The sequence below is a fragment of the Canis lupus genome, chromosome 5 (assembly GCF_048164855.1).
Source record: "Canis lupus baileyi chromosome 5, mCanLup2.hap1, whole genome shotgun sequence".
In the NCBI taxonomy this organism is placed as follows: Eukaryota; Metazoa; Chordata; class Mammalia; order Carnivora; family Canidae; genus Canis; species Canis lupus.
The window spans coordinates 60,315,940-60,342,941 of NC_132842.1; the positions used below are offsets into that span (position 1 = coordinate 60,315,940).

At 46.4% G+C, this 27,002-nt stretch overlaps 1 protein-coding gene and 1 long non-coding RNA gene across 2 annotated transcripts; one reads left to right on the forward strand and one right to left on the reverse strand.

The window, feature by feature from the left end:
* The first annotated feature begins 37 nt into the window (after positions 1–37).
* Positions 38–26,561, forward strand: LOC140633863 (uncharacterized). Its single transcript, XR_012031435.1, has 3 exons — positions 38–271; positions 3,908–3,994; positions 26,340–26,561. It is a non-coding gene; the product is annotated as an uncharacterized lncRNA (long non-coding RNA).
* Positions 15,710–21,495, reverse strand: LOC140633105 (uncharacterized). Its single transcript, XM_072825135.1, has 4 exons — positions 21,466–21,495; positions 17,070–17,558; positions 16,759–16,824; positions 15,710–15,949 (listed from the first exon to the last, which is right to left on the reverse strand). The coding sequence occupies exons 1-4, from the start codon at positions 21,493–21,495 to the stop codon at positions 15,809–15,811; spliced, it is 726 nt and encodes a 241-aa protein (XP_072681236.1). The 3' UTR covers positions 15,710–15,808.
* Positions 26,562–27,002: the final 441 nt, after the last annotated feature.

The following is a 27,002-nucleotide window of genomic DNA, read 5'->3' on the forward strand; positions in this document are numbered from 1 at the left end:
GAGGGAGGGCCGGGTGCAGACGGCGGCCGCCGCGGGCCCACGAGGGAGGGCCGGGTGCAGACGGCGGCCGCCGCGGGCCCAGCCCCCTGCCCCCCTTCGTCTGCGTGCACACCTGGCGCCCCCCTGACCTGTGCTTGAACTCTAGTTGGCTGGGGACGGGGTGGAAAGCTGGGGTGGGGGCGGGGGACGGGTTTCGGGGACCCTGCTCGGACAGAAAGATCCGTTGGAAGTGCACGCAGATTACCAAAACCTCAGTGCCTGGCAAGGCTTGGTAAGTGACACGCAGTGAGCCCGGGGGACGGTTACGGGCGTGTGGATCCGGTGTACACGGAGTGCTTTCTTACGCGACAGAGACCGTAGCAAGCACGGCATCAGCTGACTCTCAGTCATTCCCCTAACGAGTGTTGAAATGGTGTCACTTAGGCCAAGTCCCCAAAGCGGGTTCAATACCTAACCTAACTGCAGTTTCAGCCTCTCCCAGAAATGTGAGCCCTAAGGGTCAATCAGGAATATTCTGGTCAGCGCTCACGCTCACCAGGCCATCTATCCCGGGGTCCTTTCTAGTTCCCCAGGGAAGTAATCCACCTAATGAGACCCCCCCCCCCCCGCCCTTCTACCTCAGGGACTAAAACAATCTTTTCCTTTCCTTTGCTCAAAACATTCTTGCCCCACTCTCTTTCCTATAAAAACTTTCCATTTTGTACAGAGTTGCCTCAGAGTTCCCCTCCACTTGCAAGATGAAATGCTGCCCGATTAATGAATCCTTAACAAAGCCAATTGGATCTTCAGATGGACTCAGTGGAATTTTGTTTTTAAACACAACCCTGGGGGCACCTGGGTGGCTCAGTGGTTGAGTCTGCCTTTGTCTTAGGTGGTGATCTCGGGTCTTGGGATCACGTCCTGTCTAGGCATAGGACTCCCAAGGCAGGGGGAGAGGAGGCCTGCTTCTCCCTCTGCCTGTGTCTCTGCCTCTCTCTCTCTCTGTGTGTGTGTGTATCTCATGAATAAATAAATAAATAAATAAATAAATAAATAAATAAATAAATAATCTTTTAAAAAAGATTATTCATGAGAGACAAAGAGAAAGAGAGGCAGAGACACAGGCAGAGGGAGAAGCAGGCTCCATGCAGGGAGCCCGTTGTGGGACTCAATCCCGGGTCTCCAGGATCACGCCCTGGGCCAAAGGCAGCACTAAACCACTGAGCCACCCAGGCTGCACATAAATAAATAATCTTAAAAAAATAAACACAACCCTGTGAGGTAAGGACTATCCCTTAGTCTTATTTTAAAGAGGAAGAAATGGAGGCCCAGAGAAATAAGTTGCTTGCCCAACGTCACAGAGCTAGTGCATAGCAGAGCCCAGTGATTCAAATCAGTCTCCAGCAGATGCTAAGGGAAGATCATCTTAGGGTAGATATCACCAATAGGAAAGAGTAAAGATCAAGAAACTACAAGCCTGGTGCTCAGGAAACTCAAGAGTTAAAGGGGTGGCCCCACAGGTGCATAGAGAAAGGTCACACAGGGTGATGGCTAGGATGGAGGTTGCATTCAGGGGCAGAGGGAGCAGAGGGGAGGAAAGTCAGTCCAGGCTGGCAGAGGGCTGGTCCATCGAGGTAAGGAAGGTGAGAAGGTCTTTGCCAGGCAGAGGAGTGGGGAGGAGTTGTGTTCCAGCCTGCAGAAGAAGTAGCCAGTTAGAAAGTTGGCATCACCATGGGACATTTGGAAGGGAAAACCCCACAAGAACTTTCTTCCCTGGTGTAGCTGAGGAGAAGAATGGAAGTAGCGTCCAAATTCCAATCCGAGGAATCCTGCTTCCCTGCTCATGTGTGTCTGGCTGATGGGTAACGTATCTTAGATCATCATCCTCAGAATGCCCAGAGTGTGTCATCAGAGGAGTCAGCAACCTCTGGTTACTGGAAGCTTCCTGGCAGCTGAGGGAATGCCGGTTGCTGCAGCAGGGAGTTTAATGAGGAGGCGGGCAAGGACAGGCTGTTCTTGTAGCATTTACTGTAAGGTCCTGTGGACTTGTCTTCATAGCTCAGCTCAAACGTCACTTCCTCGGAACCGTCCTGAATCCCATGCTCAGTCAGGATACCAGTAAACATCCTGTCCTTTTCCTTCCTGGCACTTTCCATGTCTGTAATATGTCGGAACTTGGTGATTCTTGGATTGATGTCTGTCCCTCCCCATTCCAGCCTGCCGCTGAAAACAAGAACGGTCATTGCTCCCAAAATGTGGCTCTGGCCCTGGGCACAGGGCCAAATCTGCAGTGGGTACTAATAAGTATCTGTCAGATGAATTAATGGGGGTAATCCCCTTAATGTCCCCTCCCTCCCTAGCCCCCACCATACATTAAGGCCGATTACAAAATGAAAGTAAAAAAAACTCCTTTTTGCTGCCCTGGGACTGGTGTGCTCACTCCAATAAAAACACCAAGCAGGGCCGGAGAGTGGAGCCATCACGGGGACTAACTTCCTTTTTTTAAAAGATTTATTTATTCATGAGAGACACACAGAGAGAGGAAGAGACACAGACAGAGGGAGAACCAGGCTCCCTGCAGGGAGCCCGATGTGGGACAATCCCAGGACCCTGGGATCACGACCTGAGCCGAAGGCAGACACTCAACCACTGAGCCACCCAGGTGCCAAGGGAGACTAAATTCTAATGTCACTGCCACTCACTTGCTGAGTGACCTGGGGGCAGTTGCATGCCAGGACTCCTCTGAGCCTCAGTTTACTTATCCTGTCAAATGATCCAATTGTACTAGAACTTGAGGGTCACATGCAAACTCTCTCTGATTTTATTTTTAAAGATTTTATTTATTTATTCATGAGAAACAGAGAGAGGCAGAGACATGGGCAGAGGGAGAAGCAGGCTCCATGCAGGGAGCCTGATGTGGGACTCGATCCCAGATCGCCAGGATCACACCCTGGGCTGAAGGCCGTGGTAAACCGCTGAGCCACCCAGGCTGCCCTCTCTCTGATTTTAGAGCCAGGGTCTCAGAAGTCTCACTGTGTCTGACAGCCCTGTGGACTAGAGCACTGACGGTCTGCTCTTGGGGCAGTGGACAGATTTTGTTGTTATTATTTACATATACATACATATTATATACAAAAGTCCTGGCTTCTAATCAGGTGGTCACTGGTGTCCTCAGGGGAAACAATCCAAATCTATGAAGAGACAATAGGGCTTGTTTTTGCCCCAAAAGTCTTGAATCTAGCCTTGGGTTTGGGCTGTCCATGTTAGTGAAATTTGCTTCCAGGCCTTAGCTGTCTGCCTTGAGTCATTCTGATTCATTGAGGGGAGGGATGACCAATCAGCAAAGGGGGACCTGGCCCTAATCTTGCTCATGCCCCTGAAAGCCTCACTGGGCTGGGGAGAGAGCTGGAGAGGAAGGAGGTCCAATGTCTGTATCCCTGGCATGGTAGAGGGTGAGGGAGATGAAGCCAAGCAGCATTAAATGAGGAAAAATAACCCTGCGATAATCTGATGGGAATCATTAGTGTGAGGCAATGATGTGGCCCTAGCTTGCATTAATAGAAGTATGCCATCTAGAATGAAGGAGGTGAATTTTCACTCCCCTTTTAACCATAGAGGTGGATGTTTATAGTTCTGCTGCCCAGCCGTCCACTTATCCTTCCCCTGTGGCAGTACCCTTAGTTCTCCTTTGTAGAATCTCCCCTCCCCACTCTTGGTCCATATGGTTTAGGTCTCCACCATCCAGGATGGGATCCCAGGCCATTCCGCCTCCCTGGCCATGGGGATGGGCTCTGATTTGTTCACCTAGCCACAAACCAAAGAAAATCACTGAAACTTGCTGGGAATGCTGGGAAAATGAAATTCCTTTTCCATCTACACTTGAACCTGGGAGGAGTGAAGCTGAGTTTCTAAAGCCTTTTGTCTCCAGGAGAAGAGCCTGAAAACAAAGCCATGACAAAGGAAATGGAGACTAACCTCACTGGAGCACCTGGACCCAGCCATCCCTGAAGCCACTGTGAGTCAATTGTTTCCCTTTTTGTGAAATCATTATGGATGAAGTCCTAACTGGCAGTGTTGGCCAGACCATCCTGAGGCTTGTGTTTGCTGTCAGGCTTCAGCTGTCCAGGAGATGGTTGATCACATGGTCCTAAGACTCAAAAGCCATCTCGTGAATGACAGTTGAGAGAGAGAGGTAGACAGGTTCATTCTGGAAGAAAAGTTACCTTCAGATATTTGGACAGTGGTTGCTCTGATTATCTACAGCTGTGTGACAGATGACCCAAAATTTAGTAGCTCAAACACTACCATTTTATTGTCTCTGGTTTGGGGGGGTCAGGAATTCCAACAGGGTTCGTTTGGGTAATTCTTTTGTTCCCTGCATCATTGACTAAGGCCACTTGGTGGCATTCAGATGGTGAATGGGCTGGTCTGGAAGAACTAAGACAGCTTCACTCACATATCTGGCACCTGGCAGGAGAGGCTGGAGGGCTGAACTCACCGGGAGGTATTGACCAGAGCTATTGACCAGAACTCCCACATGTGACATCTTCAGCACAATAGCCTCAGGGCAGTTAGGCTCCTTCCATTCATCTCAGTGATCCAAAGGCATGGGGACCAAGAGGCAGGCATGGTAGCTGCATGTCTCAAATCCTGGGCCCCGAAACCAGCACATGACAGTTTCACCACATTCTGCTTGTCAAGCAGTCACAGATCCTGCTGCCCAGATTCAAGGGTTAAGGATGAAGGCCTCATGTATTGCCGGGAGGAATGAGTGGCTTTGCAGGCATCTCTAATCTGCCAGAGTAGTTGTGGAGAATAATATACGTAATGTAATATAGAATAATATATGTGTATGTATAATATTATTAACATTAATATATATTATGTATAATAGTATATATCCAATTGTATATATATACACACTTGAAGATATATATATAGATAGATAGATAGATAGATAGATAGATAGATATAGATTTTTTTTTTTGAGAGAGAGAGAGAAAGAGAGAGTAAGAGCACATGAGCAGGGAGTAGAGGGAGAGGGAGACAGAGAATCTTAATTTAAGTAGGCTCTACACTCAGTGCGGAACCCAACTTGGGGCTATCTCATGCCCCTGAGATCATGACCTGAGACAAAATTAAGAGTTGGACGCTTAACCAACTGAGCCGCCCAGGTGCCCCATGGGGAATAATACTGAGCACCTGTTATGCACCAGGCCTGATGCTGAGAACATCCAGAGTTTATCTCACTTAGACCTCAGCATAGCTCATCGAAATCTAAGTGAGATAAACTTTTATAGATGAGACCCTAGAGTTTTATGGCCTGCTCAGGGTCACAGCTATAAACAGCAGCACTCGGATTTGAACACAGGACTTTCTGACTCCACACTTATGTGTGTATGCCATGCTGAAAAGAAAACAATAGGCTTGTCCTCTGTGGTCCCAAGGGCAGACCCTGGGCAAGGATGGGGCTGCATAGATAAAGGTTCTGCTCCAGATGGGAAAGACCTTTTTTTTTTTTTTTTAAAGATTTTATTTATTTATTCATGAGGGACACACAGAGAGAGGCAGAGACACAGACAGAGGGAGAAGCAGGTTCCATGCAGGGAGCCCGATGTGGGACTTGATCCCCGGACTCCAGGATCAGGCCCTGGGCCGAAGGCAGGCGCCCAACTGCTGAGCCACCCAGGCATCCCGAGAAAGGCCTTCCTTGCAATTAGAGCTGGCCATGACTGAAAAGGACCAGATTGGCAGATAGTTTCCTGTCACCATAGCAATAGAAACAGAGGCTGGTGATTCTAGCAGGAGATAGGGGGATGGAAAGAAGTTAGGTCCCTCTTCCCAGGGATCCTAGAATTCCACAGTCCCTGTCACAGGTGTCATTCATGTGATCTTAGATCTTCCTTCTCTTTTTACTGACCCTGCCTTCCTTTCGGAGGTATCTTAGTTATCTAATACTGTAAAACAAATTTAGCAGCTACGATAGCACACGTTAATGTCGTAGTTTCCGTGGGTCAGGAATGCAGGCAAGGTTCAGCTAAGCACTCAGTCTCAGGTTCTCTCATGGACAGTAAGTGGGGTGTCAGGCAGGGCCACAGTCAACATAAGAGTGAACTGGGACAGGATTGGCTTCCAAGCTCCCTCATGGGGTTGTTGGCAGGATTTAGGTCCCTGGGGGCTACTGTGCTGAGGCCTTGGCTCCTCACAATCTGTTGGCCAGAGGTCTCCCTTGGCTCCTGGCCACATGGGCCTCCCCCAGAACATCACACAACAGGACAGTGAGCAAGCAAGACAGAGTGCCAATAGCAAAGTGTGGTCAGACGGAAATCACGGTCATTTTAACATAGAGTGACATCCAGTGGCTTTTGTAGTGTTGTATTTGTGAGAAGAAGTTTCTAGGTCCCAGCCACACTCAAGGGGAGGGGACACACAGGGGCATGAGAAGTAGCATGTGGCATCACAGAGGCCATCTTAAAGTCTGGCTACCCTGGGAGGCGAAGGCAGTGGAGTGCTTTCTGCCCTTTATGCAGATTCTTTTCTTTGCCTAAAATGCTCTCTCCACCCCTGTCCCCTTCATTTGTTGGGTCTCAGCTTAAAGGTCACTTCCTCAGAAAAGCCTTCCCAGAACCCAAAATATCGGAGTCTCTCGGTCATCTGCAAAACGTCTGCTCTCTCTGTGGCATGTATTACAATGACAGGTAGTAGTTGTAAAGCTGCTGACGGTTACATACTCCAGATCCTGAGCCAGGTGCTCAGGACTTTATGTGTGTGAACTCACTTGATTCTTCTGACCCTTCCCCCACATGTGGATGACTGTTATCATCCACATTTTACAGGGGGAGAAACCAAGGCTCAGAGAGGCTGAGTGACATTGCTGAAAGCCACTTGCTAGTAAAGGGCCCAACCAGGCCATCTTTCTCCAGAGCCTGTGCACTTAGGCCCTCTGCCACGCAGACTGTCAGCAGCTAGTGTGGTGTGTGACTTTTTTTTTTTTTTTAATCTTTGACTCCCAGCTAGGCTGTGGGCTGTCTGCTGTGCTCACTGAGCTAGCTCTGGCACCTGGCACAGTGCCCAGCTCCTGGTGGGTGCTTAATAATGCAGAGGAATGGAGAAAATTGAGTCTTTCCAGAAGCCAATAAGGAGACTCCTTAAAGGGCAAGACCTGTGTTGTGGAGAGAGTCAGCTTTGAAAGCTTGCATTCAGGGAGAAGCTAAACACTCTCTGGCATCACTCCCTTCTTACTAATCTGGCCTCCACTTCCCTTTTCTCTCCCCTGGCACTTCTACCCCAGTATCAGGGCATCCCACCCCCTCCTCCAAACACATGTGACACTCTGCACTCCACGTGTTTCCTCCCTCCTACCATCCCAAAAACCTGTTTCACAAGCCTTCTCTAAGGAGTCTTCCTTCATCTCCCAACACAGTGGAGTCTCTCCCTTCTGAAAGCCACCAGAGTTTTTGCTTGTACCCCCTCACCCTCCCTGGGCCTCAGCCTCCTAAACTCTAAAATGAGGAAAGCCTGGGTGCCGTGGTCTGTTTCTTCCAGCTTCTAAAGCATCCAAAATTAATAAGGGCACATGATGAAATAAGCACTGGGTGTTATATAAGACTGATGCATCACTGACTTCTACCTCTGAAACTAATCATACATTTATGTTAATTAATCAAATTTAAATTTTAAAAAAATGAGGCGTCCAGGATTCCACTCCGGATTCTTGCAATGGCTTTACCCTCCCCACTGGTCTGTAAGTTCCTTGAAGGGCTGAGACCATTTCTTTTCATCTCTCCTCAGAGAGCACAGTGATTTTTAGGCATTCATAAGTATTTTTGTGAGGAAATGGTTAGTAGGGGCTGGGTTGGGATGGCAGCTCACTGGAGATGTGTTTCTTCTGTGTCTGCTCAAAATCCCACAGAAAGAGAGAAAAGATCATTCATTAAAAGGCTGAATAATGGAAAACTGAAGAATTCCACCAGAAAGCATCATGCTCTCTGATTCCAAACTATATTACAAAGCTGTAGTAATCAAAACAGTATGATATTGGCATAAAACCAGTCAAATAGATGAATGGAAGGGAATAGAAAGTCCAGAAATAAGCCCACATATATATGGTCAATTAATTTATAGCAAAGGAGCCAAGAATATACAACAGGGAAAGGGCAGTCTCTCCAATAAATGTGTTGGGAAAATTAGACAGTCACATGCAAAAGAATGAATCTGGACCACTATCTCACACCATACACAAAAAAATAACTCAAACTGGATTAAAGATTTGAATATAAGGCTTGAAACCATAAGACTCCTAGAAAGAGCATGGGCAAAAAGCTCCTTGACATCGGCCTTATTGATGATTTTTTATTTGACACCAAAAGCAAAGGCAATAAGAGCAAAAATAAACAAATAGGACTCCATTAAACTAAAAAAAGCTTTTGCACAGCAAAATGGAAAGGCAACCTACTAAATGGAAAAAAATGTCTGCAAATCATTTATCTGATAAGGGGTTAATATTCAAAATATATACAACTCATATAACCCAATAGCTAAGATCCAAACAATCAGACTAAAGAATGGTCAGAGGACGCATTTCTCCAAAGAAGACATAGAGATGGCCAACAGGTACATGGAAAAATGCTCACCATCCCATAATCATCAGGAAAATGCAAATCAAAACCACAATGAGGTATCACCTTACACCTGTTAGAATGGCTATTATCAAAAAAGAAAAATAATGAGAGTTGGTGAGGATGTGGAGAAAAGGGAACCCTGGTTCATTGTTGGTGGGAATGTAAACTGGTACAGCCACTGTGGAAAACAGTATGGAGGGTCCACAAAAACTCAGAAATAAAACTACCATATAATCCAGCAATTCCACTTCTGGGTATTTATGAGAGGAAAATGAAAACACTAAATCGAGAAGATGCACCCTCATGTTCATTGCATTATTTACAGTAGCCAAAAAGTGGAAACAATCCAAATGTCCACTGTTGGGTGAACGTATAAACAAAGTGTGGTATACAATTACGATGGAAAAGTTATTCAGCCTTAAAAAGGGATGAAATTCTGACAAATGTTACAACATGAATGAACTTTAAAGATATTACGCTAAATGAAATAAGACATGAAAGGACAAATAAATATTATATGAATCCACTTACTTGAGACACCTAGAGTAGTGAAATTCATAGAATAGAATGGTGGTTTTCAGAAGCTAGAGAGAGATAAGAAAGGGGAGTTCTTGTTTAATGGGAACAGCGTTTAGTTTGGGAAGATGGAAAAGTTCTGGAGATGGATGGTGATAATGGTTGTACAACTATGTGAATGTATCCAAGGCTATACACTTAAAAATTGTTAAAATGGTAAATTTTATGTTAGATATATCTTACCACCGTAAGACATTTTATAGTGGGCAAAATATTTAAATTGACATGCCAGCAAAGAAGATACACAAATGGCTATTAAGCACACGAAAAGATGCTGAACATCTTTGTATTTGTATTAGAGAAACACAAATTGAGACCGCAATGAGATACCACTTTACACCTATTAGGAATAGTAGGGTGAAAAATTCAGACATCTAAGAGGGCTGGTGAGGATGTGGAAAATGTGTAACCTCTGCACACTGCTAGCGGAAATGTAAAATGGTACAGCCACTTTGGGAAGTAATTTGGCAATTTCTCCAAAAAGTAAACACAGAGCTACCACAAGACCCAGCAATTACACCCCTAAATATCTAACCAAGAGAAATAAAAACGTATGTCCACATGTCTACACAAAGACTCCTGCACAAATGTTCACAGCCATCTCTGAATATAGCTATTATTTGAAGTAGCCAAAAAATACAAACAACTCAAATGTTCATCAACTGATGAATGGATAAATACACTCTGGTATATCCGTACACTGAAACACCTATTCAGCAAAATAAATAAATAAGTAAAAGAATAAATAAACAAATAAAATGAATTTCTAGGCAGGCAATACATGGCATGAATCTCAAAGACATTATGCTAAGTGAAAAATAAAAAGAATACATATGATTCCATTCATATGAAATATCTATAAAAGGCAAACTCATAGAGACAAAAGGGAGGTGATTGTTTGCCTAGGGTTGGTGGTGGGAGCAGGAGTAAACTACAAATAGATACAGTAGAACTTCTGGATGGTGAAAATATTTTAAAGCTGTATTGTGGTGGTGATGGCACAACTCTAAAAACTTGTTAATGTAATTGAATTATACACTTACAATCAGTGAATTTTATGTAAACTACATCTTGAAAAAGGTGTTAAAAAACAAAATTGAATTTCATCAGAAGTCCTAAACCTTTGAGAACTTCCTGAAAAAGAAAAAACAGATCAAAGACAAAGGATCAATGTCCAACATATATAAAATAGCTTCTACAAATCAATGAGAACATAACAGACAAATGAAGTGAAGAAAGGACAAAGGACATAAATCAGTAGTTCTCAGAAAATGGCAACTAGTAGCCAAGGAACCATTGGAAGAATGCTCAACCTTACTGTTCAAATTACTGTGTAATTTAAAATATAAGATGTCATTTTTTCATCCATTAGGTTGACAAAAAAATTCAAGGTTAATACCCGGGGTGGATGAAGGAATGGAGCACTGAACACTCTCAGACACTGCTGGTGGAATGCAAACTAGAACAGACCCAGTAGAGGACTTTTGGCAAGGTCTATTAAAAGAGCTGTTTCTTGTACTCCAATAATTTGACATAATCAGCTACAAGTCAGAGAAACTCACTGACACAATGTACATAAGAAGGAGGGACAGTCTACATATTGGAAAAAAGTGGAATTCACCTAAATATCCATCCATTAGTCTGTAAGAAAATTTTAAAATGAACTTTTATGTCATCATTCCATGATATACTCTATAGCAGTTATTAGCTATCTATGTCCTAACATAAAATATCCTATGTCCTAATGTCCTAACGTAAAATATCTCCAAGGCAGATTGTTGAGTGAAAAAAAAGGTAAGTTGTGGTATTCACTTGTATATATAAAAATTAGCCAAACAGAAATGAATGCAGTCTTTTTGTAAAAGGTTAATATGAGTAAAGCAAAAGATCCCCTTGATTGGGAAAATCCCACTCTATATAGACATAGATATAGATATGTGAAGTTTTAAAAAAGATTTTATTAATTTATTTGAGAGAGAGAGCATGCACATGAGAAAGCGAGAGAGCAAGAGTGAGAGAGCATGAGCTGAGGGTCAGGGGCAGAGGAGAAAGGAGAGAGAGAAAAGCAGACTCCCTTTTGAGGAGAAAGCGCAATGTGGGACTCGATCCCAGGACCCTGGGATCATGACCTGAGTCAAAGGCAGACAGATACTCAACCGACTGAGCCACCCCTGTGCCCCTATATGTGAAGTTTTAATTTTCCTTTTTTATGCAATTAGCAGTGTACCATATGTACTGTTTTACATGTTTGGTTCTGGGTTTTCTTAATTGTTTTATTGTTTGTTTGTTTTTACTTAATGATAGGTTATGGTGGTCTTTCCATAGTCCAGAACCTTACACCATCCTTTTTATTAGATATTTGTTATGACCAATTTTATACTTCCCTACTAAAGGATATTTAGCTTGTTTTGAGGCTTCTGTAATATGATGATGGTACAGTGAACTTCCTGGGTTGAAGATATACACGTTTTAAGTTTGACTAGCTACTGTTAAAATGCCCTCCACAGTGGCTGTACCAATTTACACTCCCTCCAGCAGAGGGTGAGGGTTCAGAACCATTCCCCTACCACTATTGTTGTAGTATTAACAAATAAAAAAGGGGGTTAAAATAATATTAACTTCACTATTAATAAAAAAATAAGTCTTTCACCCTTTTGCCAAACCGGTGGGCAAAACATTTAATTTGCATTTCCTTGATAAAATGAGATTGAATATTATTTCATTTGTTCTTTGGCCTTTCATTTTCCCATAAATTGCTTATTTATATCCTTGGAAAGTTTTAGACCATGTTCTCCATTTCTTATTAATTTGTATTAACTATTACATATTGTACATGTTAGTTTTCTCTCTTTCTGTCTCTCCTACACACACACACACACACACACACACACACACTCACACACACACTGTATTCGACAGTTCAGGTTGCCATGACAAAATATCATGGGTGGTTTAAACGACAGACATCTACTTTCTTGCAGTTATGGAGGCTGGGAATCCCAGATGAGGATGAAGCTAGGGTTCATTTCCCAAGAGAGCCTTCTTCCTGGTTTGTAGGCAGCCACTGTCTTGAAAGAGAACTCTGGTGTCTCACCTGAGGACACTAATCCTATTCCTACCATATCAAGGCCCCATCCCTATGATCTTGTTCAACCTTAATTACCTCCTCACTGGCCCTTTCTCCAAATATAGTCACATAGTGGGTTCAGGCTTCAGCATATGAATTTGAGGGGGATAGTATTCAGTCCATAGTGCACATATATAGCAACTGTCTTATATTGCCATCTAGCTTTGTTTATTTTATTTTATTTTTAAAAAGATTTTATTTATTTATTCATGAGAGACACACAGAGGGAGAAAGAGAAGCAGAGATACAGGCAGAAGGAGAAGTTGGCTCCACGCAGGGAGCCCGATGCAGGACTCGATCCTGGAACTCCAGGATCACGCCCAGGGCCGAAGGCAGGTGCTAAACCGCTGAGCCACCCAGGGATCCCTGTTTATTTTATTTTTAATTGTGGTAAAATGTACAGAACATAAAAATTGACCATCTTAAACATTTTTATTTTTAAAAGTTTATTTATATTTTTAGTGATCTCTCCACCCAATGTGGGGCTTGAACTCACCACCCTGAGATCAAGAGTGACATGCTTTCAGACTGAGCCAGCCAGGCGCCCCTCTTACCCATTTTGAAGTGTACAGTTCAGTAATGTTAAGTACATTTAGATCATCATGCCACCAATCTCCAGAGTTCTTTTCATCTTGCAGAAATGAAGCTCTGTACCCTCTAAAACAACTTCCCATTCCTCCCTCCACATCCCCTGGTAAACACCATTCTACTTTCTATGTATTTGGTTACTCTAGGTGTCTCATATAATTGGAATCATACAGTTTTGTCTCTTTAAAAAAATTTCCTCTAGTATTTTTTAAAAGTATTTTTTATTTATTTGAGGGAAAGAGCTTGAGTGGAGGGAGGAACAGAGTGACAGGGCAAGCAGACTCCAAGAACTGAGCAGGGCTCAAGGCGGCGCTTGATCTCACGACCCCTGAGATCATGATCCTGAGTCAGACACTTAACTGACTGAGCCACAAGGCAACCCAAGTGTTGCTTTTTTTTGTGACTGGCTTACAACTTCACGTTGTAGCACAGATCAGAATTTCCTTTCAGTGGATGAATATCTCACTGTATGTATTTACCACATTTTGTTTACCCATTCATCTGTCAATGGATATCTACATTGCTTCCACCTTTTGGCTATCATGAATAATACTGCTATGAACATGGGTTTACAGATATCTCTTTGAGGCCCTGCTTTCAATACTTTTGGGTCTATACCCAAAGGTAGAATTGGTGGGTTATATGGGAATTCTATCTTTCATTTTTTGAAGAGCTGCCATACTGTTTCCATAGTGGCTGCACCATTGTACATTTCTACCAGGAGTGCACAAGGATTCCAGTTTCTCCACATCCTTGCCAACACTTGTTATTTTGGTTTTTTTGATGATGGTCATCTGCTATGGTCTGAGTGTTTGTGTTTCTTGGGGCCTTTGGAAGATGCTTGGGTCATGAGGTGGAGCTCTCATGAATGGGACTAGTGCTCTTATAAAGGAGACCCCACAGAGCTCCCTAGTCCCTTCTGCCAAGTGAGGATGCAATGAGAAGTGTTTGACCCAGAGAGGGCCTTCACTCGGCCATGTTGGCACACTGATCTTAGACTTCTCAGGTCCAGAATTTTAAGAAATAAATTTCTGTTGTTTATGTGGTACTCAAGTCTGTAATATTTTGTTATAGTAGCTCCAACAGACAAAAACATCATCCTAATGAGTATGAGATGAGTCAGGTTTGTTTTGATACATTTTGTAACACAAGGCAAGCCAGACCCAAGAAAACAAGCATGGTGAAGTTTAAGGGCTGATCTTAGTCAGTTAGCCTGGGTTCTGACTCTATCACATTCTAGCTCTATGGAAGGTGGAAGCAGTGGGATCCTGAGATCATGACCTTGAGATCATGACCTGAACCTATTTCTTTTCTCCTTTTTTTTCCTTCTTCTTCTTTTTTGGCCTGTTATAATTTCACTGATCCTGTTCCCTCCTGCCCATAAGAGTCTTTTATTTTGTGCTGTTCCTTGGAATTCCTTTCTATCTGCCAGACTGGAGACTACTGGAGATTTGGATTATTTTTTGCTCAAATAAACACATATGTCTCAGTTTATCTTTTAACAGACCTCATGTAGATGACCCTCAGCTCTACTGCCCCATCTGTAAAATGGGCATAATAATCACACCATTCCTTTAGAGTTTAAGGATCAAGTAAGATAATGTACTTAAGGGGACTTAGCACAAGGTAATCTCGAATGTATCAGTCTTTTACATCTTATTTCAAAGAATCATCTCCACCCCAGAGTAATCAACATCGTATTTTCCCCTTCTAATTCTTTATAGTTTTGATTTTACTCCTAGGTGTTTTAAGTCATTTGAAAAATACTCTTTACATGATATGCAAAAGGATAGCCAATTGTTCCAATACTTCTCACTGACTAATATATCCTTTTGCCACTGACTTGATCATCCCTTACTCCCAGCTACACCGGGAGTGTCTGTTTTTGGACCCTCCTCTCTGTCCAGTAGATCTATTCCTGAGCTGACACTCCTTCCTAGAGTTTTAGAACAAGTAATGCTAGCAGTTAGAGCAAACCCTTTTTGTTGTTCCTTTTCAAAACGAGTTTGGCTTTTCTTGTGCTCTGTTTTTCTAAACTCAGCCTACGAGGACTTAAAGATAAATCCTGGTGGACTTTTGAAGGTACTGGACTGAAAAACTAACTTGGGGAAAGTGGATGTGTTTACAGCATTGTATCCTCTTGCTGGGAAACTTTTGTCTCCCGGAATTCTGTTTCTCCCTTCCCAGCCAACCCAGGTAGATCTGAGTGTTCTCTTTCACCAAGGACTGGATCACAATGGCAGTGGATAAAAGCTCTTATTACCCTACTTGCCCTTGAAGAAAAAGGGGCTGGAGACAAACTGCCAAATGAGATGATTTGAAAGGAGCTGAACAGTCTGTTTCGGGGAGACAGGCTATTCAGGGTAGTGACCTTGGAAACGCAGCTGACAGTTTGCCAAGACAGGCCCTGGGCCTCCTGGACTCTCTCCTCCGATGGCTCTGACAACAGGCAGCTTTGCAGGAGCAACTAGAACATTCCAGGAATCACAGGACTTTGTGACTGGGCCTGGTTTTAACTACCCCCCCGCCCCCGCCCCATCCAATCCCATTGTACAGATGAAGAATGTGAGGTTGAGAGGTGGGAGCAGAAGACAAACATATGGGTCAGGTCTCTCCTCTGTCTTCAGAATTGGGCTTGACTTAGCAGGAGGCTCAAGAGCCATCTAAAGGTGGGGGGAATGTACTCCGCCTCCAGAGCTCCATCCCAGCCCCAAATAGAACAGTGGCTGTGTCTCAGGATTTCACTCTTCAACTAGGCAGTTCCCTTAGACTCCCCCTACCTCCATCTTTCCCCTTTAAGAAGAGACCAATCCTTGGCTTATGCCATTCATAGGATTTATTGTCACTTGCCAGGGGCTGGCAGAGGAAGGGGACACACAGACAAGCCTCAGCACAGGAGAGTGCCACCCGGCACTCTTCACACCTGGTTCATAGGGAGGCGCATGTCCTCACTGGCAGCAGCTACACTTCTCGGCCTCAGCTTCTGTCCCTTCTCCGCCTTTGCACACACAATCCTTGGCGCATTTCTCACATTCTGCAGGGCAGCAGGAGCAGCAGCCTGCAGATAAAATAGGGAGCGACAAGTCTGATGGCCTCTCCCTGCATCTATCTCCATCAAAAGGGAGGGGGGAAAGGAGGGGTGCTAGGGGTCTAGTCTCTGCCCTTTTCCTAGCCTCACCCCTGGTGTGACTCAGCATCTATGGTGTATCAGCTGCATGCTGGGCTACCATGGGACAGGAGTACCCAGTAGTAGCCCACAGCCCTGTTGGTGGGTGCAGGGGAGCCCCAGGGATGGTGGGTAGTGCTGGCCCTTACGGAGAAAGCATCACAGGGTAAATGGCCTTGAAAAGGGACTTGAAGGATAAACTTGGAGGAGCAGAGATGGTACAGGTATAGGGGTTCCAAGAGATCTGTGGGAGGATCTATGGCTAGTCTTACACACCAGGGAGGAAGGAAACCTTGCTCCCAAGTCCTGCTCTCTAAGCATATTATATTGCTTTTGTGGAGACTCGGGAAGGTCAAGTTGAGGCCCTCAAAGGCCTGAGAGGGACCAAGGGACCAGAACTCCAGAGCTAGCCCCCAGCCTCGCCACTGGCTTCCGCAGGCACTCAGGTTTTGAGGTGAGAGTTTAGACCAAGCTGCCCATTAGCATCTGGGAATTTACAAAAACATCTTGCCCCAGACCTACTGGACCAATTACTGGGGGTGGGGCCTGGGGGACTGTATTTTATGGCCCCTCGGGTGGTTCTGTCCCAGTAAGAGTCAGAAGAATGTAATAGGGGACCTCTGGGTCTCTCCATCTTGGGTAGACAGATGCTGACTTCAGGGAGCAGAGGGGGCAGGGAAGGGGGGGGTCCCCACACTCACTCTTCTTGCAGGAGGTGCATTTGCATCCCTCACACTTGCAGGAGCCATCGCAGGTACAGGAACCACCTAGAGGGGGGACGCCACAGGAAGGGTTAATGTGCTAAGGCTGAGGTGCAGCCAGGCCTAAAGGAGGAGACGGGGTGCCGAATCTCAGTGCCCTCTGGGATATAGCCACGTCCACCCTTCCATGAGGTTAAGAATGGCAGATATGGAGGGTCCCTTCCCCCAAATGTCCTTGGGCGGGTCCGCAGGGTGTGGGATTCTTTGCAAGTGAGGGGCGCGCTGTGCGGCGGGCTGGGGCGGGGGCTCACCAGTAGGGCAAGGGCAGGTCTCAGGGTCCATGTCCAGAGGAGGCGCCGCTGGAGGAGGTGAATTGGCTGCTCCGGGCAACTGGATGCACTAGTGGCAGCAGGTGGCGAGGCTTTTATAGCCCCGGGCGCGGGCGCGCAGGCACAGCCGGCTCGCGCACGGCGCCCCCTCTCTCCATCTGGGCGCCCGGGCCGAGGCGGAGGCGCGCATTGCGGCAGCGGTCCCCGTCCTCGCCCCGCCGCGCCCCGCCGCACCCCGCCCCACCCTGCTGCCGCGAGCACCGCCGGCTGCGCGCGTGCTCCCCGACTCCCCTCCGGGGGCCGCCAGCCGCTGCGCGCGCAGGGGACGCCCTCCCCGCTCGGCCCTGAGCGCGCGGCCGTGCGCCCCGCGGGGGGCGCGTCCGCCGCCGCAGTCGTCCCCGCAGAAGGTGCGCGCTTCCCCTGTCGGAAAGCCGCGTTGCTTGTGTCCCAGCCTTCCCTGCCTCTGATCTCCTTTTATAGTAGGATTCTGGGGCGCCAGACTCATCCAAGTGGGGTGCCGAGCACCCTGCTGCTCTAGGACCCCATCCCCTCATCCTTCGTGAAATGGGGCAAGACTCATAACTCCAATGAAAGGGCCTTGCAAACTGGATTTGGGAGGGGCGGGCTCGGGAAGCCTAAAGGACCGGGCTGGGGTGACAGGTGGGAGTCTTGGGGGGAGGGGGTGGTACTAGATGGCTGCATCCCAGCTTCAAAGGGAAGCAGCTCTCCTTTTAACTTTTCCTTCTGTTGAGTCCCTTGTGCCTGTGGTAGGCTGAAGAAATGACCCCCGGGACACTTGGGGGGCTCAGTGGTTGAGCATCTGCCTTCCGCTCAGGTCATGATCCCGGGTCCTGGGATCGGGTCTCCCATCGGGCTCCCCGCAGGGAGCCTGCTTCTCCCTCTACCTGTGTCTCAGCCTCTTTTTCTGTGCCTCTCATGAATAAATAAATAAAGTCTTTAAAAAAAAAAAAAAAGAAAGAAAGAAAGAAATGGCCCCCAAGAGATATTCCTGTCAAATCCCAGAACCTGTAACTATTACCTTATTGGGAAAAAAAGAGTCTTTGTGGATGTCATTAAATTAAAGGTCTTGAGATGAGATCATCCTGTATTGGGCCCTAAATGCAATGACAAATGTCCTTATAGGACACACAGAGAATAGACAGAAGAGGAGGCACTGTGACCACAGAGAGAGATGAGAGTGACATAGCCCGAAGCCACCAGAAGCTGGACCCCAAACAGTTCATATCCTTCCTTTGAGCCGCACCGTCCTGGTTCAGCAAAGGAACACACCTAATCCCCAGGAAACAGAGGAGCAAAGGGAAGCCTTAGATACCTGGCTAAGGGCTATCAAAGTAGAAGAAAGAATTGCTAATAGGTGGCATTTTGGACAATCACCTGGTGACTCCCAATGGGGAGGCCTTGCTCTGCCCACTCATGGTGCAAGTGCCTTTCACATAGTTGTACTGGGTTTCACAGGGACAAGGCTTATCTAGAGACAAAGTCTTAGTTTTATTTTTTTTTTTAAAGATCTGATGTATTTATTTAAGAGACAGAATACAACTTGGTGGTGATGGGGGGTTGGGGGGGAGACACAGTGAGAGGGACCAGCAGACTCGCTGACTGAGAAGGGACCGGGATCCTGAGACCACAAGATCATGACTTGAGCTGAAGACAGACACATACTGAATCAACTGAGCCACTCAGGCCTTCCTGGAGACAGAGTTTTAAAAAAAAGAGAATAGGGATCCCTGGGTGGCGCAGCGGTTTGGCGCCTGCCTTTGGCCCAGGGCGCGATCCTGGAGACCCGGGATCGAATCCCATGTCGGGCTCCCGGTGCATGGAGCCTGCTTCTCCCTCTGCCTGTGTCTCTGCCCCCCCCCTCTCTGTGTGACTATCATAAATAAATAAAGAAAAAAATATTAAAAAAAAAGAGAATAATGGAAGGAAGGAAGGAAGAAGGAAGGAAGGAAGGAAGGAAGGAAGGAAGGAAGGAAGGAAGGAAGGAAAGAAAAAAGAAAAAAAATTCCACAATCCCCACAATAAAATGTTAGAAAGGCAGAGGTCAGAGGGGAGCACCGCTGCCCTCCCCAAGAATGGAAGTTCCCCCATAAGCCCTCCCAAAGGGTTCTTATCACATCTTTCACCCTAGCTTCAATCTCTTTCAAGGAGACACCCCCTTGGGGACCTACATCCCTCCCTCTGCAGAGGTGATTCCTCGGCTGCCTCCCAAGGAAGGCAGGTCTGGTGAGCTTTCACACTTTGGTTTTGAGGACTGAGACTCTGGAGCAGAAACTGAGCACTGCTCCAAATGTCCCCCATGCAGAGCGAGCCTCTGCTCTAAATCAGAGCTGGACAAGCACTATCAGATGTTAGGTGGAAACCCTCCCTCCCCCAAAGATGAGTGACCCCAGGGGCCTCCAAATGGCCTCATCTGAGGGGGTGGAGCTAGCTGGTTCTTCCAGGCTTTGCAGGCAGGTCCCAGGTGTGTGGGTCTGTGAGTCTAAGCTTCAGTAGTGGTGAAAGAAGAGAAAAACAGAAGAGGAGAACCCAGAGTCTTGGGAGATGCTATGGTGTGATCTATGAAGGTATTTATTTATTTATTTATTTATTTATTTATTTATTTATTTATAAAATATTTTATTTATTTATTCATGAGACACACACACACACACAGAGAGAGAGAGAGAGAGAGAGAGATACAGGCAGAGGGAGAAGCAGGCTCCATGCAGAGAGCCTATGTAGGACTCGATCCCAGGTCGCCAGAATCAGGCCCTGGACTGAAGGTGGCGCTAAACCGCTGAGCCACCTGGGCTGTCCTATGAAGGTATTTATAATGTGACATCCACGTTGGTTCTCAACATTGGCTTCATGCGGTTTCAGGTGACGGAGCTCACCAACTCTAGCATTGCAGTTTATTTCCTGTTTGTTTTCATTTTTCCTAAGGCTACTCTGGCTCCACGTCGGGGTCTGGCATTGCCTGTAGCCCTCAAGGCCTCAGTATCTAGGACTTTCCATGCCCAGTGAAGCGTGCATGCCAACACACTCAGCCAGAGCTATCCCCCTCTCTGCCCCTCGAGCCTCTTAGACTTCCTTGGGATTGAGGCATCAGAGAGGGGAGAGCCATCTCCCCGCACCTCTCCCTGTGATGGGTAATTTTATATGTGAACTTGACTGGGCTAAGACATGTCCAGACAGCTGCAAAATATTATTTCTAAGTGTGTCTATGAGGATGTTTCCAGAAGAGATTAGTATTTGTTTTTTTTTAAAGATTTTATTTATTTATTCATGAGAGACAGAGAGAAAGAGAGAGAAAGAGAGAGAGAGGGAGAGAGAATGAGACACAGGTAGAGGGAGAAGCAGGCTCCATGCAGGGAGCCCAACGCGGGACTCAATCCCGGGACCCCCAGGATCATGCCCTGGGCTGAAGGCAGCGCTCAACCGCTGAGCCACCAAGGGATCCCCAAGAGATTAGTCTTTGAATTGGAAGAGTGAGTGAAGAAGATTGCTCTCACCAGTGTGGAGGGGCATCATCTGATCTGCTCCGGGCACCAATAGAGCAAAAAAGCAGGGAGAAGGCGAATTTGCTCTCTGCCTAAGGGGAGACACCCACCTTCTCCTGGCCTCAGACATCGGTGTTCCTGGTTTTCAGGCTTCCAGACTCAGACTGAATTATACCTCAGCTTTCCTGGTTCTCCAGCTTTCAGAGGCCAGACTGTGGGGCTTCTTAGCTTTCATAATTGTGTGAGCCCATTCCTATAATAAGAAACATATGAACATATATGTTTATACAAAAATATAGCAAGATCCATATATGTGTGGTTGTGTTCTGTACACACGCACACACACACCCCATATATACAGTGGTTCTGTTTCTTTGGAGAACCCTGACTGATGCACTTGCCACACCCAAGGGTTGCCAGGATATTTTGGGGTCTGAAAAACGCAACATCCTTCTGAAACACATTACTTGTCCCCCCATTCTTCACATGGCTGGCCCTCATCCTTCATCTCTCAGCCTCTGTGAGCTCCAAAGAACATTTCATATAGGTGTGTCCCTCCAGAGGGTCCTCCTCATGTCCACCTTTATTCCCCTCTGACTCTTCATTAATTCTCACAGCCAAAATGGTTTTGCCTATGCTCCTGCCTGTGCTACTCCTCCTCCTGGAAAATCCACAGGGCTCCTTCCTTTTCTTCTTTGCTTCTAAGTCTTTGCTCAAGTCTTGCTGCCTCCATGAAGCCCACCGTGATCACCCTACTTTAAATTGCAAACCTCACCTCAAACCACTAGGACTCCTGATCCCCAATATCTTGCTCTATCTTTTCCTTTTTTGTGTGTGTGACATTTAACACCCTCTGACAAACTAAATAATTGACTTACTTGTAAGCTCATGTGCAGTCTGTCTTCCATGCTAGAATGTAAGCACCATGAGCCTATGAGGGATCATTGTTTTGTTCACTGTGAACAACATGAACAACATGTCTGAAGTGCCTAGAACAGTGTCCCATACATGAGAGACATTCAGAACACATTTATTAAATGAATAAATAAATAAATGGCTCTCAAGTTAAGTTGGCTGGGTTCACAGTCTGTCCCTGTCATTTATTAGTGATGTGTTAAGTTACTAGCAAGCTGCTTAATATTTCTGGGCCTTAGGTCACTCAAGGGTTCCCATTTATTATTCCTTTTTTTTTTTAAAGATTTTATTTATTTATTTATTTATTTATTTATTTATTTATTTATTTATTTATTTTCATGAGAGACACACACACACAGAGGCAGAGACACAGGCAGAGGGAGAAGCAGGCTCCCTGTAGGGAGCCTGATGTGGGACTTGATCCCAGGACCCCGGGATCATGCCCTGAGCTGAAGGCAGATGCTCAACCACTGAGCCATGCAGGCATCCCCCCTTTTATTACTCCTAATTGAGAATAATAGTAATTTCTACCTCATAGGTTTGCCAGAGGCTCAAATTGGATGACACTTGGAAAGCGTTCAGAGCAAGGGCCTAGTCTTGCTGGCTTTTCCCATTGAGACTGGGGGTGTCAGGTGAGGATGCTACAGGGAGCCTGGGATCCCTATAACTCCTGCTTGATACCCGGCTCAATTGTCCACCCCAGCTCTGTGCTTCCTGAATTACAACTGCCTCCAACTGACACAGGACTCCAGGTGTCAGCTTGGATCAGCTGAGTCATGGCCATCAGTTCTCACTCTGGGCCCTGTACCCAAACCCAGTGCTTCCTGGGAGAAAGGAATTCACAGAGACTTTTTTTTTTTCCAATTGGATGGGGGTCAGGAGGCAGGACCAGGTAGGCCGAGGGATGGGGATCACTCAGGGTCCCACCAACTAATGGAGAGAAAATCCCCAGATGATCTCAGAAAAAAGCAAGGAGTCTGGCAAGCCCCAGCCCTGGCTGAAATTGGTCCAGTGCAGCACTGGACTGTTGCAATGCCCTCAAAGGGTCTCCTAATTTACTATCCTGGGGCTGAACATTGACCGAGAGTTTAGGAGCCTGGGTAAATGGTGGCATCCTGAAAGAATTTGCAAATGTGCTTATCTGCAAGTAGAGTCATTTCTTGAACAGATCTGGGGTCATAGAGAGGGTAGGGAGTCAGGGTAAGGATGGGGAAGGAGCCTCAGCCTGCCATAGAACAACTTAGCTAGAAATGTAATAACCTTCTATCTCCATGGTAACCTCCTGTTTATGGCAAATGATTCAGTTTCTCCTCTACAGTAGTGACACAAGACCTCCTTTTAAAATAAACTTAAGTATAATAATAGACCAGGTGATATGTGATTATGCCTAAAATCACGTAGGTGGTTCTAGAAGGACAGGGAAATATTGCCCTACACTGGGCTGATCCCCTGAGTGCTTGTGTCCAACTGGCTGCTGGTTCTGTCTCCCCTGCCCTCTGCATCCTTCCTAGCCAGGCGTTGGCACCTTTTGCATGGGTACCAAAGGCCACGGGAAGTTTCTGTCCTTCTCTCTGATCACTGGTGGGACGGGAAGCCTTGGAGGAGGAGGCAGGGAAGGGCAGCCTCCGTGCTTCCAGGTTTCAGAAAGTGGCCAGTTTGACCCCAGCAACCTCACCAATACCTTGGTTCCTGGGGTTTACTCCTAGCTCTAAGGACTATAATGCAGAGTTTTCCCCCAGGGGCTCCTCAGTAGAATAGGAACAGACGTGGCCTACCATCCTCTCTAGGTGAGGGGCCTAGGGAGGGGCAGGCCTCAGGCTGAGCTGATTTGGACTTCGGTGGGTTAGAGTTCAACCACCTGCAGTTCTCGCGCGTGGTGGGGGCAGGGGCTCCATGGCTCGAGGGGAAAGGGTTATGACAAGGGAAGGGTCCCTTTTAGCTGGGGGACCAGGAGAAACCCTTCAGAGCTCCCGCCCTGCAGGAGATACTCTGGGTGTCTGCTGGGCTTCCACAGACTGGCTTTGGTGTCAGACAGACCTGATTTTGAATCTCACCAGTTTCTCTCAGCTATTCACTGGGGATAATCATACTCCTTACCTCTCTGGTTATGGTGGACATTCGGGAGCTTCTTCACGCAGATTGCTTAACCACTCCCAGGTGCTCGACACACAGTGCTTCAATGCCACCTCCTTCAGAAGTCTTCACTCCTGCCTGCAGCCAGACGTAACCATCCTTTTTGGGACCTCTATGGGGTTTTGTCTTCGCTGTATGTTTTTTGTATGTTTTTTCTTCGCTGTATGAGAGGTGAGAGAGCAGTCCAGTAGTCTCCCTGAAACACTCTGAGATCCTTAAAGGCAGAGGCTGAGCAAGGAGGTTCTTTCCTCTCCTCCCTTCCATGCTTAGCAAAGCTCTCTGCACACCTGAGATGTCTTTGAATGTTGAGTGAATGAATCGATGTGAGAACTGAGAGTCTGACTTTGGGCTCACCCTTTTTTATGGGACCCTTGAAGGCTGAGTCATGAAGAGTCAAGTTAAACTACATATGTCTCGATGAAGTTACCCTGTGGCCCTCACCATCCTGCTTTGCGTAATGAGTAACGTGGTTGGGAATTCTCTCCTTCTCTAGCACAGATGTCTAACGAACACTGCCTTAATCCAGCCATTGTGCTGGAACGGCAGGTACAAAGGTGAGCAGGACAGTGACAATGTCTGTCTTTTCTGAGAGCCCACTATCTGGGCAAGGAGGCATTTAATAAGAAATCCATATGTATGGGTGCCTGTGTGGCTCAGTCGATTCAGTGTCTACCTTCAGCTCAGGTCACGATCCTGGGGTCCTGGAGCCCACATTGGGCTCCCTACTCAGCAGAGAGCCTGCTTCTCGCTTTCCTCCTGCTCCTCCCCACCCTAATCTTGCTGTATCTCTCTCAAAATAAATACATAAAATCTTTAAAAAAAAAAGAAAAACCACACGTAGTAAACTAAGTGCTGCCAGGAAGATACATAGCATGGTGGTACCTGTGCTTCCTGCATAAACCAATCTCCTCTCTCTCCCTTCCTCATTGGGCGCCTTCCCCCACTACCCGCCCCAGCCCAGGTCTGGGGACACGCAGCATCCCTGCTCCCAGAAACAACCCCAGACCAGGTTGACCTATGTTAAGGTTCTGTCTCACATCACCTTCCTTCAGCGGCTCCTCTGCCTCCGGCAGTTTTGCCCTCAGGAGGATATCTGGCAAGGGCTGAGAGCTTGGGTTGGGTTTGGGTTGTCACAACATGGCAGCATCTACTGGGTAGAGGCCAGGCCTGCTAGCAGGCATCCTGCAATGCACAGGCCAACCTCCCCCAAAGAATGATCTGGCCTAACGTGTCAGTAGTGCCAAGCTTGTGAAACACTGTTTTACTTTATCCTATAACAACCCCAGAATGACTTTTAGCAACTCCATCATGTAGGGAAGGGAGCCAGGGGAATCAGAACCCCTGCCTTATCACCAGTTTGCGTCCTTGGACCTCTGGTTCATCCTCTGTCAGACGTGTCTAGTCATGCCCAGCCCTGCCTCCTTGACAGAAGTGTTTGGGGACTGAAATATGAGAAAGTAAATGAGAGCACTTGCCAGGGAAGGTGGATGATTGATGAGGTTGGGCACGGAGATGGAGGGAAGCCTCCATTGAGCCAATGTGTGTTGGAGTCACACGGCCTGAATGTTCCAAGATTGTTTCAGTTTTAAGTACTCTGCCTTTTCTTTCCTTGCCTCTAAAAATAAATTGTACAATTCAGGCCATCTGTATTCAGGTTAAAAAATTAAAAAAACATCTGTGTCAGGCACCTGGATGGCTCAGTGGTTGAACGTCTGCCTTTGGTTCAGGTTGTGATCCCGGGGTCCTGGGATCGAGTCCTGCATCAGGCTTCCCGCAGGGAGCCTGCTTCTCCGTCTGCCTGTGTCTCTGCCTCTCTCTCACAAATAAATAAATAAAATCTTTTTTTTAAAATCTGGGCCTAGCTCCCCTTTCCCTCTTCTTTCTTCTTTGTTGCTGAAATTTTGAAAAAGTAAAAAAGTATATGATTCTTTCAAACATAAAAACAGAAGCCTAGAGTATACACTGATTTATAAATAACTTTTTTCCTTCCTTATCAGATTATGAACATTAGCCCATGAAATTAGTTTCACTTCTACAATTTTATTTTAGTAGATTCATTGCACAATTTATTGAACTGGTCCCCTCCCTTGGCACATTTTTGTCATTTCCAAATCTTCATTATTCTACCCCGTGATATGGTAAACATCTTGGTAGTTTTTGTGTGTTTTTATTCATATTTTTTTCCCTGAGGATACAACATTCCTCACCCTAGAATTTCTGGCTCAAAGGATACATTTTTTCCCCTCTCGTCAAACAGTATTTATTTTTTTAAAAATATGCTACTTCAGTAAATTTTGGAAAATCCAGAAAAATAGAAGGAAAAATAAAAATTATCTTTTATCTGCGATTTGAACACATGTTAATACCGTGGAGTATTTTCATTTCCATAGTTTGTATTGTGTGTAGCTTCTTTCTTTCTTTCTTTCTTTTTTTTTTTAAAGATTTGTTTTTATTTATGATAGACATAGAGAGAGGCAGAGACACAGGCAGAGGGAGAGGCAGGCTCCACGCCGGGAGCCCGACGCGGGACTCGATCCCGGGTCTCCAGGATCGCGCCCTGGGCCAAAGGCAGGTGCTAAACCGCTGAGCCACCCAGGGATCCCCCTGGCTTCTTTTTAAAAATAAATTACTGCATATCTAATTTGTAGCCTAATATTTACTTAAGATTTTACCATAATTATTTCCTGTGTTTTTGTATTTTTAGTGGATGCATCATATCCTGTTGTGCGTGGGGCCAGAGCTTATTTGAACGACTGCAGAGACTTGAGGTCCTTTCCAATTTTTCACAATTGTAGATGCTACTGCAATGAACCTTTCTGTGTGCTTGAGGCTTTTTAAATTTTCCCCTGAATTTGTAGCGAATTCTTTGGACAGCTTTCCAGAAGGAAGCTCCTGGGACAATAAGAAGGATTTCATGGTTCTTGGATCCACATTTCCAAATTATTTCGAAAGCCTAGTGTCTTATGAATCCGGGTGGCTTACACATGGTTAAGGGCTTTTACCCCTAAGACCTAACCGGCCCTTGGAGAGTTTGGGCCCGACTTACCACCCTGCAGCCTCCTCTAGGGTGCTAAGCCCTCTGGGATCTCCTGGGCCCCGGGGACAGCCAGACGGCGGCGCGGGAGCGGCCTCGCCCGGCCCCAGGCTGGGGGCTCCTCCGCACCCGCCCACCCGCCCACCTGCCTCTGGGCCTCGGGCGCCCCCTGCAGTCCGCGCGAGGACTTCCTTCCCCTTCTGGGACCTCGGCGTTTCCTCGCCTCCCCACCAAGCCTTCCTCTGGTTTCCATACAAGTTGGAGAACGTCCTGAGCAGCGCAGACTCTGTCACAGCCTCTCAGGGGTTTCCACCGTCCCCCAGGCAGCCCCAG